Here is a 17200-nt window from a genome sequence, read left to right as displayed (position 1 = left end):
AAAAAACATTTAAATATTTCGAAAAGGACCTCCGCCAAGTCGTCCTCAGTGCTAAAAAAACAACAAAATCTAACCTTTCAAAGTGTACTTGACAAAAAGAGAACAGATACTGAATAAAAACCAGCTGGTAATCAATGAAAATGAATTTATCAAAATGAATGAGCAAGAATTTTTTTACCTTGCAATAATTTTAGCTTGTCTGCAATTTCGGTTTTCATTTATATGCGGATAGGTTCTCTTAAATTAGACTTGGTGAAAATATTGATTGAGTCTTTTAATATTAAATTGTACATGCAGGGCCAAGGCGGAATCAAAGTTGTAATTTTTATTTTTGAATCTCAGGGACTTCATCTATTGAAATTTTGTGTTTATGTAAATGTTCACCAAGCTGTTGATGGGTCCTACCAATGTAAAATTTCCCATATGAGCACGGGACTCTTTAGACACCACTACCCAGTATAGGGTCAGTTTTATCTTTTCCTGAGTTGAAGAAAATGTTAACTTTTTGGTCAGTTTTGAAAGAAAAAGAGATTATGTTTTTTTTTTCCCAAGTTTATCGCTAAGTTTTGAGATGTATGGTAAAGTGGTGAAAGTTTTGTTCTCAATTGCCGGAATAACTGAATCATGGGGGACGGGCTCCCTATTTTCTTTTTTTATCTTTTTTAATCGTCTATCTATAATATTTTGAATAAGGTTTATTGGGTAGTCATTGCAGAATAGATCATCTTTGACATCATTTTATTCAGAGTTTACATGATTATGTGAACAGATTTTAGAACTCCGTAGACGAAAGAGATTATTACCCCTCTTTTCACAGAAGGGGGTTGATTTGACGAGAAATGTAGATACCGATCATTATGGGTCGGCTTACTGTATATAGAAAATTCAAAGCTAGGAGTATTTTATATAATTAAAACATCCAAAAAAAGCAGCTTTTCTGAATCTTCTAGTTACATTGTGAATTGGAGATTCGAATCAAAAGAATTCAAATGGGCCAAAAAATCTCTTAGAGAGTCCTGTTTATGTTCCCAAACAGAAAGGATATCGTCAACGAACCGAAACCAGAGAGAGTGTTTTAAGTGGAAACTATTCAAAGCAGATAGTTCTATGAAATCCTCGTAAAAATTTGCCAAATGAGACAAAACAGTGCCCATGGATAGGCCCATGATTTGAAGCAGAAATTTTTCTCGGAACTTAAAATACGAAGAGAACTTTGTTGTTGTTTTTTTGTTTTTTTAGCACTGAGGACGATTTCGTGGAGGCCCTTGTCGAAATATTTGCCTGTTCTTTGTCTTCATATTTTGCCACTGGCTGACAAAATCCTCGTTTTCTCACCTATTTGATTTTATTTTTAAAATCAAATAGGGTTTTTATTTTTTAAATCATACGTCATGTATATCCAGTTTGATCTTAGAATGTATGTAGGACAAGGATGAATTCAGCACAGAATCTGTTAGGTCGAAAGCCTTGTTCTTCTACCACATGCTGATCCAGGATGTAACGTGTTCTGCTCAGCAGGATTATCAATAGGATATTCCCTTGTATAAAGTTTCACATTCACAGAGGGGCTCACAAACACTCACTCATTGAATCACTCACTCACTCATTTCCTCACTCACTCTTTCCCACTCACATCCATGTGGAATAAGTAGTTGTTAGAACTTTGGAGGGGGTTCATTTGATTGGAAATCGGAAGTTCGAAATCCATTTTTAAGAGTCAAAAGTGATTGGAAGGCAACTAGCCCCTCCCCAGAGCCTCTTTTACCCAAATACATCTGATCGAAATTTTAGGATACCCATTTTGTTAGAAATTGTCCAAAGATCATAAAAAATGCCTCCGGGATCTACACAACCTTCCAGAGCCCGGGGACAAGGGTTATAAGTTATAATCCCGGAAAATATAACGTTTTATGGAAGGAGTGGCGATAAAAGCTTTATAGGAGGCTCATTTGATTGGAAATTGGAAGCTATATTTTTTTTTCTCTAGAGTCAAAAGTGATCGTAGGGCATATAAGGTTTTTATGGAAAGAGTGGTCGTATAATCTTCGGAGGGGGCTCATTTGATTGTAAATTGGAAGTTCTAGTTCCGTTCTTAATAGTCAAAAGTTGTCAGAGGGCAACTAGCCCCTCCCCTCTCCATGCTCTCTTTTCCGCAAATGCATCTCATCGAAATTTTCAGGTAGTCATTTGTTCAAAATTGTTTAAAGATCGTATAAAAATGCCTCCGGGGTCAACCGCCAGAGGTATTTCTAGGACAAAACCCCTTGAACCCAAGGACAAGGGTTGTAAGTTATGTACCGGGGGCATAAAAAGTTTTTATGGAAGGGTTGGCCGTGAAACTTTGTAGGAGGCTCATTTGATTGAAAAACTGAAAGTTCTAGTTCCCTTTTCTAGATTCAACTGTGATAGGGGTCAACCAGCCCCTCCAAACACCATTTCCATAATTCCAGATCATCAGCATATTGTAAATTGGTTTGTGGGAGGCTTTTGTCCCAGAGAAATAAGAAGAAAAGGAGGCAACTCAGGACTGCACCCTGTGGAAGACCTTTGGTTGTTGTAGTTTTGGGTGAGGAACCTAAGCCTACACAAACAACGAAACCTCGATTTTTAATGAAAGATTTTATCATGGATACTAGCTTTTGGGGTAACCCTATATTTGCAAGTTTGGCTGAAAGAATCTGGTGGTTCACATTGTTATATTCCCTTCAAAATCTAGGAAAGCAACATCTAGGATATTATTTTGTGATAGAGATTCATTTATTGCATTTGCCAACAAGATAAAAGCATCTGTCATGGAGTGGTGTTTCCTGAAGCCACATTTGAGCATGAGGTATCATATTATTCTTCTCAACAAACCAAAAGAGTGGATTTTAAATCATTTTCTTCATTACTTTTCCCAGCACAGGAGTAATCATTATAGTCCTAGAAGACTCAGGGTCATATTTGGGTTTATTATTCTTTAAAATTGGTAGAGGGATCAACATTTCCAAACATTGGGGAATGTGGATGTAGCCCATGCATGATTAGGCTATAGCAATTTAGGAGTTCCTGTTTATACAAAGGGGTGAGATTCTTTATCCATGTTGGGTGTATGTTGTCGTAGCTACTATTAGCCTTAGCTCTAATGTGTTGTGTTGCATTATTCAGTTCATGAATTCAGAATGGGCTTGGTATATACTCTGAGCATTGGCAAGGCTGGTATATGGAATTTATGGATATTGGGGTGATGTTACTGTTATTATTTGATTTAAGCCTATTCGAGAAAAGAGTAGCAAAGTTATTCCCGTAATTTTATTTAGCATTTAATAGTGTTTTTATAGTCTTTATATGGTCTTTTTGAGATTAGCCTCAGCTTGTAACTTATTTAAATACATAGAACAAGAGGTTTTTTTTTCAGATATGTTTTTCTAGTTGCCTTTTTTGTTCTTCATTTGTTTTTGCACTCATTTGTCCATCATGCTTTAGAAGTGTGTTTGGGGATTGTTTTCCTGGTTGTTGTCTTGGGGATAGCATGATTAGCTGTATTTTTTTTAGTATGGATGCCAAAATTTCAGCTTGTGTTTCAGCTGTTATAGTTGAAATATATGATCCCTGGGTTCATCATCAAGCTAATTCTTGAATATAGTCCAATTTGCTTTAGTGTTTAATATATTTGGGGGTATGTTTCTGAATTTTAACGGTTTTTTTTATTGAAGAAACTATGGAAAAGTGGTCCGATCAGATGAACTTTTATTTATCGTTAAGATTTAAAGGAAATGGGAACTTTCTGGGAGGCTTTAAAGAGGGAAGCATTGAATAGAGTGGGATGGAGGAGGAACATGCATAACTGTTTTGACCTCTGGTGGCTTGGTACTGCGGCGAGTTGTTAATAGTAGTAGGCGTATATGTACTTGGATCTAACGATTAAGAGCTTGGGGGTGATAAAAGTGACTTCTTTGTGACGTAAAACACATTTAAACTAAAGTTATCTGCTTTGATTTTTAAGTTTCGTGAGACAAATAATCATCCGGTGGGAAAATATTCCGTCAATTTTTTTCTCGGTGTAGATATGATGGAACGGAATATTTCTACCAAAGCAGGGGTAGTTATAGGGGGTTCAAATGGGAATCATATATGGGAATAATGGGAATCTAATCATAATACATGTAAAAGAGGAATAGAGTTAATTGAGTTCAGCTGCTAAACTTTGCGAGGCTATATTTTGTATTTTATGTTTTGGGAACTAATGCAGAAAACCACAATTGATTAGGATTTTTTTTTCTTAAAATTGTCTTTTTTTGTGATTGTTAAGCCGTAAAATGTTAAGTTTTTTAGTTTTGTATTCAATACGTTATCCTTAACTTACACTTAACCAGCAACTTGTTCTATGCTATGATTTTTTTTGTTATAAATTTCAGGTTTTTATTTGTTCGAAGTGAATGAATTTTGTCAAATTTTTTGGGTTTTTGTTTGCTATATAAAAAGTAGATTTGAAAAACCATTTGTGGAAAAACTTCTATATACATCGGATTTAATGTTTACATATAATGTCTGAATAATTACATTTTTAAGCGTGACTAGAAAGAAAAAGCTGTCAGGTTTGTTTAGTAATATTTACTGTAAAATTTTTCTATGTCTGTTTAATTTAAATTTCGTTTTAGAAGTTGAAGATGCTTTACCAGTTGACAGCGAGAAGCCGTTTCATATTCCAAACCATCATTTATCACCGAAGCAGGAAGATGTTCCTTTGCTTAATTTACCTAGCATTTCAGGACCATGTAAATTTGAATACGACACCCAGGAATCCAAATGTTCCAACAATGAAGGTACATCTGAAATAGTGTGTTTTTGTTGATTGATTGGTGTTGGATAATATTTTATTTGACAAAAATAGGACAATGGGACTTAATATTAAGATGGAACTTTTGTTTTATCTTATTCGCCAAACCGTTTTTGTAGTTTTCTAAGAATCTTTCTTAATTTTCACTTGAAAGTGGTTTTGTAGGTTCTATTATTTTTCAATAAGGTTGGTAATAAGCCTTAGAATTACATGACACAATAGATTATACAATTCATGTTTATAGTGTATATATTTCTTTATAAATTAAGACATAAATCTGTCTATTATTTTTATTCCAAGTTGAATTTGAAATAAGTAGAAAATTAATTTTTTGATATGAACTGCCTAGAAGCTAGATTGAACTGCCTATCTAGCAAGAAGAAATAGTAACTCTGATTGGATTAGTTGAACAAGAGATAAATCCTTTTAAAAGACAGTGAAAAACAATGAAAAAAAAATACCGGATATTTGCTGACGACGGTGTCACTGAATGTGTGATCGAAATATCTGGAATTTTTTTGTCAGTTTTTCACTTTTTCTTAAAAGGATATATCCCTATTTGAACTTGCATGTGTAAGACCTGAGTAAAACGTGACTTCCATCGTTTTTATTCAATGCCTTGCGGCGACTCCAAAAAGTATTACCTTCAACAAATGATGTATATTTAATTTGCTCTTCCTTTTTAGTTACAATAACTCTTAATATTTGTTGTAATATTTCCTATCCTTCACTTATGATTTGGTTTACCCCTCGGTATGCTTTTTGATCGTTTAAGGTTTGATTTTCCTTATTTTGTTAAATTAGAAAAACTAATTTTAAAAGCTAGTTATAGTATCACCTTGGGAGAGAAGAGGAATCGAAATTAATTTTTTTTTTTTTTTAATTCTATAGACTTGTTAATTTTAGGTCACTTTTCACCATACGTATCTGGACTACACTTACAGGAAAATGCGTCACTACTTGTTTCAATGAATCCCTCTTCGAGCGGTTTCTCAAATGGTTGTGCGTCTGAATCGGAAGGAAAAGGCCTAGCAAATCAGACAACAGGTTTGATATGTTGCTTGCAAATTAAAAATTATAGAAAATCGGAAGGATGTCAAAGAACTCATAAAAAGGAAAAGATATATAGATGTGAGGTTTGTGACAAGATATTTGCTCGAATGCATTATTTGAACCAGCACCAAAGAGTGCATACAGGTGAGAAACCGTTTAAGTGTAATCTTTGTGATAAAACCTTTTCTGTTGCACAATATTTGAGCAACCACCAAAGAAGGCATACGGGTGAGAAACCGTTTAAGTGCGATATATGTGACAAGACCTTTGCTCAGTCATCAGATTTGAACGTTCATCATAGAATTCATACTGGTGAGAAACCGTTTACATGTGATGTTTGTGACAAGACCTTTAATCAAGCAGGAAATTTGAACCAGCACCAAAGAGTACATACGGGTGAGAGACCATATAAGTGTAATGTATGTCAGAAGGGTTTTTCAAATCTACTTTTTATATAGCAAACAAAAACCCAAAAAATTTGACAAAATTCATTCACTTCGAACAAATAAAAACCTGAAATTTATAACAAAAAAAATCATAGCATATAACAAGTTGCTGGTTAAGTGTAAGTTAAGGATAACGTATTGACTGCAAAAACAAAAAAACTTAATATTTTACTGCTTTACAATCACAAAAAAAGACAATTAAAAGAAAAAATCCCAGTCAATTCTGGTTTTCTGCATTAGTTCCCAAAACATAAAATACAAAATATAGCCTCCCAAAGTTTAGCAACTGAACTCAATTAACTCTATTCCTCTTTTACATGTATTATGATTAGATTCCCATTATTCCCATATATGATTCCCATTTGAACCCCCTATAACTACCCCTGCTTTGGTAGAAATATTCCGTTCCATCATATCTACACCGAGAAAAAAATTGACGGAATATTTTCCCACCGGATGATTATTTGTCTCACGAAACTTAAAAATCAAAGCAGATAACTTTAGTTTAAATGTGTTTTACGTCACAAAGAAGTCACTTTTATCACCCCCAAGCTCTTAATCGTTAGATCCAAGTACATATACGCCTACTACTATTAACAACTCGCCGCAGTACCAAGCCACCAGAGGTCAAAACAGTTATGCATGTTCCTCCTCCATCCCACTCTATTCAATGCTTCCCTCTTTAAAGCCTCCCAGAAAGTTCCCATTTCCTTTAAATCTTCACGATAAATAAAAGTTCAAATAGGGATAAAATCCTTTTAATAGACAGTGATGATAGAAATTCACAAAAATACCAGATATTTCGGTCACATATACAGTGACCGTCATCAGTTTTACTACTGATGACGGTCACTGTATATGTGACCGAAATATCTGGTATTTTTGTGAATTTCTATCATCACTGTCTATTAAAAGGATTTTATCCCTATTTGAACTTTTATTTATCGTCATGGAAAGGCAGTGTGGTCTCCGAAATTATTTAAATCTTCATTTATGACACTCTCCAACCTCAACCGCGAATGACCTGCTATCTGTTTAGCCCTAGACGGTTCGCCGAAAAGAACAAAATTCAGCAATATGTATTCCTTCATCCGCAAAACGTGCCCTAGCCATCTCAACCTTTCTCTATTTATAGCCCTAAAAAGCAGGATTAAACCACACTTTTTGGGCTGCCTAGTGTTTGAAATACGGTGAGTAAGCCGGGTACCCAGAACAATCCGTAGGCAATTTCTCTGGAAAACATCTAGCCAATCTTTATCCGCTTTTCGGAGTGCCGATGCTTCAGAGCCATATCTGACCGCAGTCATCACTGTAGCTTTAAAAATTTCAATCTTATTTGCAGATTTATCTTCCTATTCTTCCAAACTTTTTTTAACTGTGAAAAAAACACCCTTAGCCTTGGCTATTCTATTTTTAATTTCTTCACTGTTTCCATCGTCTTTGAAAACAATACTACCAAGGTAATTGAAGCTGTCTCACTGATCTATCTTTTCGTTACCTAACGTCACCTTTTCATTTTCTCTTATTCCTAGCCTAAGTGACTTTTTGGAACTCACAAAACCTCCAAAAGTTCATTCATTTTGCTCACACTTTCATCTAGGATGCTTAAATCTAATCAGCATAATCTAAGCCCAGGAGATTTGTTTTCTCTCCATTTGATTCCGTGGTCTCCCATTGCCTTACCTGTGCTCCTTAAGACAAAATCCATCAAAATGATCCATACAAAGGGGATGGAACACAACCCTGCTTAACTCTTGATTTAACACGAAACCAGCAGCTAACTGCATTTCCAATCTTGACCGCAGCTGAGTTATTCTCCTACATAGCACTAATCATTTTTGAAGTTTCTAAGACAACACTTTCTATAAAAAATCTTATATGCCCCCAGGGCATAGCTTACAACTCTCGCCCTGAAGGGGGTATCATCCTCAAAGACCTAATTTCCAGAACTTTTTACTAAGTTGAACAAAATGGATATCACCAAATTTTGATTGCAAGTGTCTGGGGAAATTGCGCGCGTAAGAGGAAGGTTAGTTGCCCTCCAATTACAATAAAGCTTTAAAAAGAGTACTAGCCCTTTCAATGTCCAACCTAGAGAGCCCTTTGTGAATTTTTTACGACAGCACTTATTATAAAATAATGATTTATGCCCCAGGGCATAACTTAAAACCCTTGCCCCGGGGACTGTAGGGGGATTGTCATCCTCAAGGAAATAATTTCCAGACCTTTCAACTACGTTGAACAAAATGGTTATTTCAAAATTTTGATTAGATGTGTTTGACGAAATGGTGGGTGTGAGAGAGGGTTTAGTTGCCCTCCAATCACATTCAACTATTAAAAAGGCCACTAAGCCCTTTGGATTTCCAATCGAATGAGCCCTTTTTGAAGTTTTTACAAAAACGCCTTCTATAAAAAAAAACCTTATAGACCCCCAGGGCATAACTTAAAACCCTTGCCCCGAGGGGTTAGGGTGGTTTGTAATCCTCAAACACAAAATTTCCAGAATTTTCAACTACGTTGGACAAAATACCTATATCAAAATTTTGATTGGATGTGTTTGGGGAACTGGTGGGTATGACAGGGGGAGGGTTAGCTGCTCTCCAATCACTTTCGACAATTAAAAAGGGCAATAGCCCTTTTAATTTCCAATCAAATGAGCTTTTTTTGAAGTTTCTACAACAACACTTTCTATAAAAACCTATTATGCCCCAGGGCATAGCTTACAACCCTTGCCCTGAGGGTTAGGAGGGGGTTATCATCCTCAGACCTAATTTCCGAAAATTTCAACTACGTTGAACAAAATGGATATTTCAAAATTTTGATTGCATGTGTTTGAGGGAATGATGGGCGTGAGACGGGGGTTAGTTACCCTCCAATAACTTTCAACTATTAAAAAGAGCACTAGCCCTTTGAATTTCCAATCAAATGAGCCCTGTTTGAAGTTTTAACGACGCCGCTTTCTATAAAAACCTTATATACACCCAGGGTATAATTTACAACCCTTGCCCTGAAGACTGTGGGGGGAGATTTCAATTTTCAATCGGATGAGCCCTTTTTGCAGTTTCTACTATAACGTTTTCTATAAAAACCGTGTATGCCCCCAGGGCATAACTTATAACCCTTACCCTGAGGGCTGTGGGGGGTTGTCACCCTCAAAGACCTAATTTTCAAACTTTCAAATACGTTGAACAAAATGGATATCTCAAAATTTTGATTGGATGTGTTTGGGGAAAAGGTGGGTGTGAGAAGGGGGTTAGTTGCCCTCCAATCACTTTCGACTATGAAAAAGGGCACTAGCCTTTTCAATTTCCAATTCAATGAGCCTTTTTTGAAGTTTTTAAGATAACACTTTCTATAAGAACCTTATATGCCCCCAAGGCGTAACTTACAACCCTTGCCCTGAGGGCTGTGGGGGGAGTTTTCTCTTCAAAAACATAATTTCTATCTGGAAATCAACCACGCTGAAAAAAAATGGCTATCTCAAATTTTGATTGGATGTGTTTGGGGAAATGGGGGGCGTGGAAGGGGTGTTAGTTGCCTTCCAATTACTTTCGACTATTAAAAAGGGCACTAGCCACTCCAATTTTCAATCGATTGAGCCCTTTTTGAAGTTTTTACGGCAACTCCTTCTTTACGAAGTGCCCTGGCAAAAACTAAAAATAAATAAATAGCACATTGTGCCAACATCGTTCTTTACTTAGGCAGCGCAATTGCACTGCGATTGATACTACCTAGGTAGGTGAAGCTGCCCACTTGATCGTGCTTCTTGTTACCCAACATTACCTTTACACCTTCACTTATTCCTAGTCTTAGTGACTTAGCTTTCTTAACAATAATTTTCAAACCTATTCTTGAACCCTGTACTCTCAAAACCTCTAAAAATTATTTCATTTTGTTAAAGTTTTCATCGAGGATTCTTAAATCACCAGTATCGTCAAAATCTAGGAGAGTTTTACTTCCCCAGTTGATTCCGTATTCTCTCATTGCCTTTGCTGTTCTCCTTGGGACAAAGTCCATAAAAATGATCCATATAAATTGGGAAAAGATTCAACCCTGCTTAACTCCTGATTTAGTAAGAATTGTGCAACTAACCTCATTTCCTACCTTAAACACATAAATTTTTTTCAAGTACATAGCACTAATCACTTTAATGTATTAATCTGGCTTGCATTTACTAAAGATGTTCTATCAACTGAATCAAACGCCTGCTCATAATTTATCAAACTGAGGAATATAGGGGTTTGATGACTCATGTAATTCTCAATAAGTAAATTAAGAGTTCTTAAAACCCCCTTCATAAAACAACACTGTTCTTTTCTTAAAACTTTATCGAAAGCATCTGTAAGTCTCAAACGTATCATCATATTGATCAATTTGCTTCCTACAGAAACAAAGCTCTATAATTACTCCACTAATTTATCACCTGTCTTATAGGGGTTTCCATTATTCTTTCGAAAATCGTAAGATACTTCCCCTTTTTCACAAATCATATTCATAATTTTCAGTAACTTATCACTGACTTCATAATTATTATCAGAGGCAACGCTAGAGCGTTGCCTATAGTAAAAGCCATACGGCTCCTTTGTTTTTTTTTCCAGAAGCACTTCATATGGAAGGGGTCGTTGTATAAATCTCAAAGGGGACTCATTCAATTGGAAAACAAGTTTTAGTACCCTTTTTCAGGGTCAAAAGTGATTTGAAGGCATCTAACACCCCTTCTACCCACATCATTTCCCCTAACACATCCACTCAAACTTTTGGCAGAGGCCACTTTGTTCTAAATAGTCAATTTCCAAATAGAAATTATGTTTTAAAGGAGGACACTTCCCCCACAGCCCTCAGGGCACGGGTTGTAAGTTATGCCTTGGGGGCATACAAGGTTTTTATAGAAAGCTTTGTCGTAGAAACTTCAAAAAGGACTCATTCGATCGGAAATTCAAAGGGCTAGTCCCATTTTAATGGTCGAAAATGATTGGAGGGCGACTAATCCCCCTCTCACGCCCCCTTTCCCCCAAACGTATCCAATCAAAATTGTGATATAGCCATTTTGTTCGACGTAGTTGAAAATTCTTAAATTTAGGTCTTTGAGTATGAAAAGCACCCCCCAGCCCTCAGGGCGAGGGTGATAAGTTATGCCCTGGGGGAATATAAGTTTTTTTTATAGAAAGTGTTGTCGTGGGTACTCCAAAAAGGGCTCATTCGATTGGAAATTTAAATGGCTAGTGCCCTTTTTAATAGTCAAAAGTAAGCGGAAGGCAACTAACTCCCCTTCCATGCCCATCATTTTCCTCAAACACCTCCAATCAAAATTCTGAGATAGCCATTTTGTTCAAAGTAGTTGAAAGTTCTGGAATTTATATCTTTGAGCAGGACACTCCTCCCACAGGCTTCAGGGCAAGGGTTATAAGTTATGCCCTGGGGGCATATATGGTTCTTATGGAAGGAATGCTTGTACAAACTTCAGAGGGCTCATTTGATTAGAAATTGAAAGTTCTAGTTCACTTTTTAAGTCTAAAAACACATCGGAGGGTAACAAGCCCCCCCCCTCCCCACATGCTGTTCTCCCACATACATTAAATAAAAATTTGGATATAGCTATTGTGTTAAAAATAGTTCAAAGATCATATAACAAAACTTCGGTGTCAACACAACCCCCCAGGGTTTGGGGGCAGGCATGGTACGTTATGCCCAGGGGGAAAATATGGTTCTTACGGAAGGGATAATCGTATAAACTTCAAAGAGGGCTCATTTGATTGGAAATTGAAAGTTCTAGTTCACTGTTGCAGAGTCAAAAGAAATTGGAGGGCAACTAGCCCCTCCCCTCCAAGCCCTTTTTTCCTCAAACCCATCCAATAAGAACTTTGAGATAGCTATTTTTTCAAAATAGTTCAAAGACCATATAACGAAAACTCCAGGGTCGACACAGCCCCCCAGGGCCCAAAGGCGAAAGTTGTAAGTTATACCCTGGGGGACTATATGGTTCTCATGGAAGGGCTCATTTGATTTAAAATTAATATTTCTAGTTCATTTTTGATAGTCAAATTAAATTGGTGGTCTATTCGCGCCCCCCCTCCCAAGCCCCTTTTTCCCCACCTTCCACGGATAAAACTTTTGTTTTGCCCTTAATTAAAGAAATCTTACAAACTAAGACAAAAAAACTCAGGGGTTGACACAACCCCCCAGGGCCCGGGGGCAGGAGTTGTAAGTTATGCCATGGTGCATAAATGGTTCTTATGGAAGGGGATGCTCGCATAAACTTAAGAGAAGGATCATTTTATTGTAAATTGAAAGTTCGAGCTAACTTTTTAATAGTCAATAGAGATCCACGGGCCCCTCGCCCCCCCCCCTCCTTCTTTTTCCAAACCCAGCTGACAAAAATTTTGAGACCTTTTGTTATAAATAGTTAAAAGGTCGTTTTAGAAAAACTCTGGTGTCGACAGAACCCCCACGGGTACCGGTGATGGCGTTCTAAGTTATGCCCAGGGACATAAATGGTTCTTATGAAAGGGATGCTTGTATAAATTTCAGAGGGCTCATTTGATTGGAAATCAAAATTTCTATTTCCCTTTTTAAGATTCGAGAGATGTATGGTCAACTAGCCCCCCGCCTTTTTTTACAAGCCCCAGCCGCTACAACTTATGAGAGTCAGTTTTTGGAAAATTTTTCAAAATTAGATAACAAAACTCCGGTGTCAATACACACCCCCAGGGCCCGGGGGGTAGGCGTTGTAGGCGTTGTAAGTGTTGTCCTGGGGCGCATATAGTTCTTATCAAAGGGATACTTGTATAAACTTCAGAGAGGGCTCATTTGATTGGAAATTTCTAGTTACCTTTTTAAGAGTCAAAAGATCTATAAGGGTAAATAGCCCCCCTCCACACCCTTTTGTCCCCAGGCTCATCCGCTAGAAAATTAAAGAGAGTCATTTCATTAAAAATATCTAAAATGTCGGTTAATAAAAACTCCAGTGCTGATCCAATCTGCCCGGACCCAGAAACAGGCATTGTAAGTAATGCTCTGGGGTATATATAGTTCTTATGAAGGGATGCTCGTATAAACTTCAGAGAGGGCTCATTTGATTGGAAATTGAAAGTTCTTGTTCACTTTTTAAGGGTCAAAAGAGATGGGACGGGCAACAAGCCCCCCTCCCTCCACGCCCTAAAGGCATCGGATCAAAATTTTGAGATATACATTTTTTTAAAAAAATTCAAAGTTCAGATAACAAACACTCTGGTGTCGACACGGCCTCCCGGAGCCCGGGGATAGGCGGTGTACGTTATACCCTGGGGGCATGTATGGTACGCTTGTATAAACTTCATAGAGGTTTTATTTGATTGGAAATTGAAAGTTGTAATTCACTTTTTAAGAGTCAAAAAAGATCAAAAGGCAGCTAGCCTCCCTCCACGCCATTTATTTTTTCCCAGAGGCACTTCACATAGACGGGGCCATCGTATAAACCTCAACGGGAGCTCATTCAACGCCTTCCCCGGGCCCTGGGGGGTTGCGTCGACACAGGAGTTTTTCTTATCTGACCTTTGAACTATTTTTAACGAAACGGTCATACGTAAGACAAACAGAAATTAAATAAACAATCAATGCAAACAAACAGAAATAATCTCCTGTTAGTAAAGTTGTTTGTATTCATGCAGTAAAACTGTTAGTACAGAACTAAAATTGTGATCCTTATGTTTTTTTTGAATTAATTTCGTACTCGGATGTGGATATCTATTATTTAACCTACTAAATATATATTTTGATTGGAATACTTGCCTGTCCCTGACTATGATAATTAAACTGAGCAATGACCGATCAAAATAGGGATATTATTTTAAATCCATTACTGAACTTTGTCACAAGATCTATGCTTGATGGTGCAATAACTGACCTAATTATCGGAAAAGCTGTAAGTTTTTTTGGTCATGGTACTATTATCAGTGCTAAAGAGTTGCTGTATAAGGAGCTGAATATTCAGAGCCGATGTGTGAAACATGCAAAGGATGAAGACAATGTATTTGATATTTGTAAACAGTTAAATCAGACGGCAAAGAATAATTTGCCTCTTCCCACTTTTGTTATATTCTCGCCTTCTGAAACCCTAACACTAGGGGGGCAGTCTTGGCTACTTTCGTCTCTAAAGTTAATGAACTCTCTCGGGAAATTGACGGCTTTTTAGAGAATGCGACACATTCAGGCCTGTTTGACCAGCTAGAATTGATACCAACGTAACAATTAACCATGCCCCAGCTTCTACGTTTGTCGTTGTATTAAAAAACTGTCCTGCAAACCTGACCTCACCTAATTCTCGTAAGGACTTCCTCGATAAAATGTACCCTGATGCCTCAGTTGAAATAACCTAACTTAAAAAATCAGCTTCATAACGGAAACTTGTTGTTAAGTCAAAGACTGCAGCGAACAAAAGTGCCGAGAATGCCAAAAACAGGGCATTAGGTATCTCAGTGAGTGTAAAATCCCCACATTTTATATGGATCCTGAAAGGCTTACCGATCAAATACGATGAGAATCAAGTAAAATCTCTTGTACAAAATTGCATGAAAGTTTCACAGTGCGGAAAGTCCCGAGTGTTCAAGGTCTACTCTGAGTGAAAAAAAAAAACCTGGATCAGTTCTTGAAAATTTCTGTGAAAGTTGGCTGCGAAAAGCTTTCTGCACAAGCATTTGTATATCTCCCAACGCGTTGTTTCTCGTGTCATAACACTTGGCATCTGGCCTTGCAGTGCTCTAATCGGGCCCTCTGCTCTCGCTGTGGATCATGCGATCACACCTCAAACGGCGCCTCTCCGTGTTCCGAAAAAAATGTTCGGTCTAGAATGTAAAGTTACCGGCCATACTTATTACAGTGTAAAGTGTCCCAATAACAGTCAACTAGCAAAGCCCATGGTATGACATGGATGTGTCTACTACTACACAAGCTGTACTTACGTGGACTTCAAGTCAAAATTCCTTTGATAAAAGGTTTGCTTTCGAATTGTGACGCATTGTGCTTGCAAGAGTATTTTTTGACGAGTCATAGTTTAGGCCTTCTGAAAATAGAAAATAATTTTACTAGCTATTCGATGCCTGCTAAACGATCCGCTTCCAGTGGCCGCCCCTCGGGTGGTATTAGGATGCTTGTTAGGACCTCGTGCCAGTCGAGTATTTTTGATTCATGTGATTTTTTTTCTTGCTGTCCGTGTAAAAGAGTATGTTATCGTAAACGTCTATCTCCCGACAGATTACTGCAATGACCGATCGGAATTTTTATTTACTCCTGCGTGTGAGAAACTAGGATCTTGCCTTTCGAAGATTCGCCTGTTAGGTAAGTGTTTTATTATTATAGGAGATTTTAACTGTAATTTAACTGACGCCTCGTTATTGCGTACTTCTATTTTGTCTGGTATTTTTGACGATTGGCTTAGAATATTGCCTAAAGATCTTGATTACACTTACACACGCAATTGTCACGTGTCGAACCTTGACCATGCAGTTTTTTCTATAAATCTCCAAGTATCACCTTGTAACGTTTTTACTGATTTCCTACTATCAGACCACCTTCCAATATCTGCATTTATTTATTGTCCCTCTGCTCAGTCTACTCCCACCACACAACCACATCAACCCCATGCCCAATTTTACAGGGATTGGGAAAACATCCAAGATGATCTTTTTGCTGCAGTTACTAATTGTGTCCTACATAAAATTCATGTTCCGTTCCAGGTGCTCAAGGATAATCCCCAAGTTGATGCAAATGAAATACGGGTGTTGCTAGATATCTATCTTGCACAAATTGGTCATGCCCATGCGATACACGGAAAAAAGCCGCTGGACCTCTTAAACGTATATGTTGGGTTTTTACGCATAATTGGTGTGGTGATCTTAGCCTAGTGTAAGCTAGAAAGCAATCATAAGGTTTGCTCCTTTTCTAGCTCTGCTTTGACCGTCCTCGCTCTGGCTTGATTTTTGGCTTTTGTTTTTCTACCAAAACGAATTCTCCTCGCAACCTACGATTCCACACGAACCAAATACTTGAAGAGACATCCCAGCAAGCTTCCCTGTCCCAAACTTCCTTCTGGAGAAATGTATCAAGATATCCTCCCAGGGCCCGCCTTTCTGCTCAAGTTAGTCCTGATTCAAAATAGAATTCATACTTCTCTGCTGATTTCTTCCCACCAGATGCCACCCTACAGTCTAAAAATGAGGATAAGTTTGATAAATTTATGTCTAGTTGTCCAACTGAAAAGTTTGTTCCTTCAGTTGATTCTATATTGCGAGCAATCCAACGACTAAAGAGTAAGATATCTTCTGACATCGATCAAATAAGCGCTCGTCACATTCTGCATGGAAGCGAGCTGCTGATAAACCATATTGCTCTTTTGATGCAGATGATTGTTACCCAAGGAGTTTTACCGTCTTCTTTTTCAATCAGAGATCTTATTCCAATTCCAAAGAAAGGTAAACTCGCTATCCAGTGCTCGTCCTTCCGCCCTATAACAGTGGCTACTAACTTTTGTAAGCTTTTTGAACTTCTGTTCATTGACCTTCTGAACGCCAAATGCTAGGTTCCACCTTACCAATTTGGATTCCAGCCATGTCTCGCTTGTGCCCACGCTTTGTTGGTTGTGGCGAACGCATTGATCGATGCTGATGCATCGGGCGAAACACTTGTGTTGGCTGGGCAATTTGTTCGTAAGGCGTTCGACTCTCTCATTCACGCCGCTATGCTACTCCGTGCAGCAGAATGTGGAGTGAGCCCTTTATATCTCAGAGTTCTTCGATACAGATAATATTTCCTTAACAGTCGCGTAATATTTCACCTATTAGCTACAGTTGACGGCTGTCAAGTCTATGCACCAACCCCTAATATTTTTGTCAATGTTGAAAAAGGTACC

General features: G+C 37.7%; 1 protein-coding gene across 1 annotated transcript; it reads left to right on the top strand.

The window, feature by feature from the left end:
* The first annotated feature begins 2218 nt into the window (after positions 1-2218).
* LOC148947989 (uncharacterized) lies at positions 2219-6330 on the top strand. Its single transcript, XM_089095757.1, has 3 exons — positions 2219-2243; positions 4641-4805; positions 5726-6330. The coding sequence occupies exons 1-3, from the start codon at positions 2219-2221 to the stop codon at positions 6328-6330; spliced, it is 795 nt and encodes a 264-aa protein (XP_088951883.1).
* Positions 6331-17200: the final 10870 nt, after the last annotated feature.

Source organism: Artemia sp. Qi Xiang Cuo, chromosome 10 (assembly GCF_049724085.1).
Source record: "Artemia sp. Qi Xiang Cuo chromosome 10, ASM4972408v1, whole genome shotgun sequence".
Lineage (NCBI taxonomy): Eukaryota > Metazoa > Arthropoda > Branchiopoda > Anostraca > Artemiidae > Artemia > Artemia sp. Qi Xiang Cuo.
This window is presented reverse-complemented; position numbering and strand designations above follow the sequence as displayed.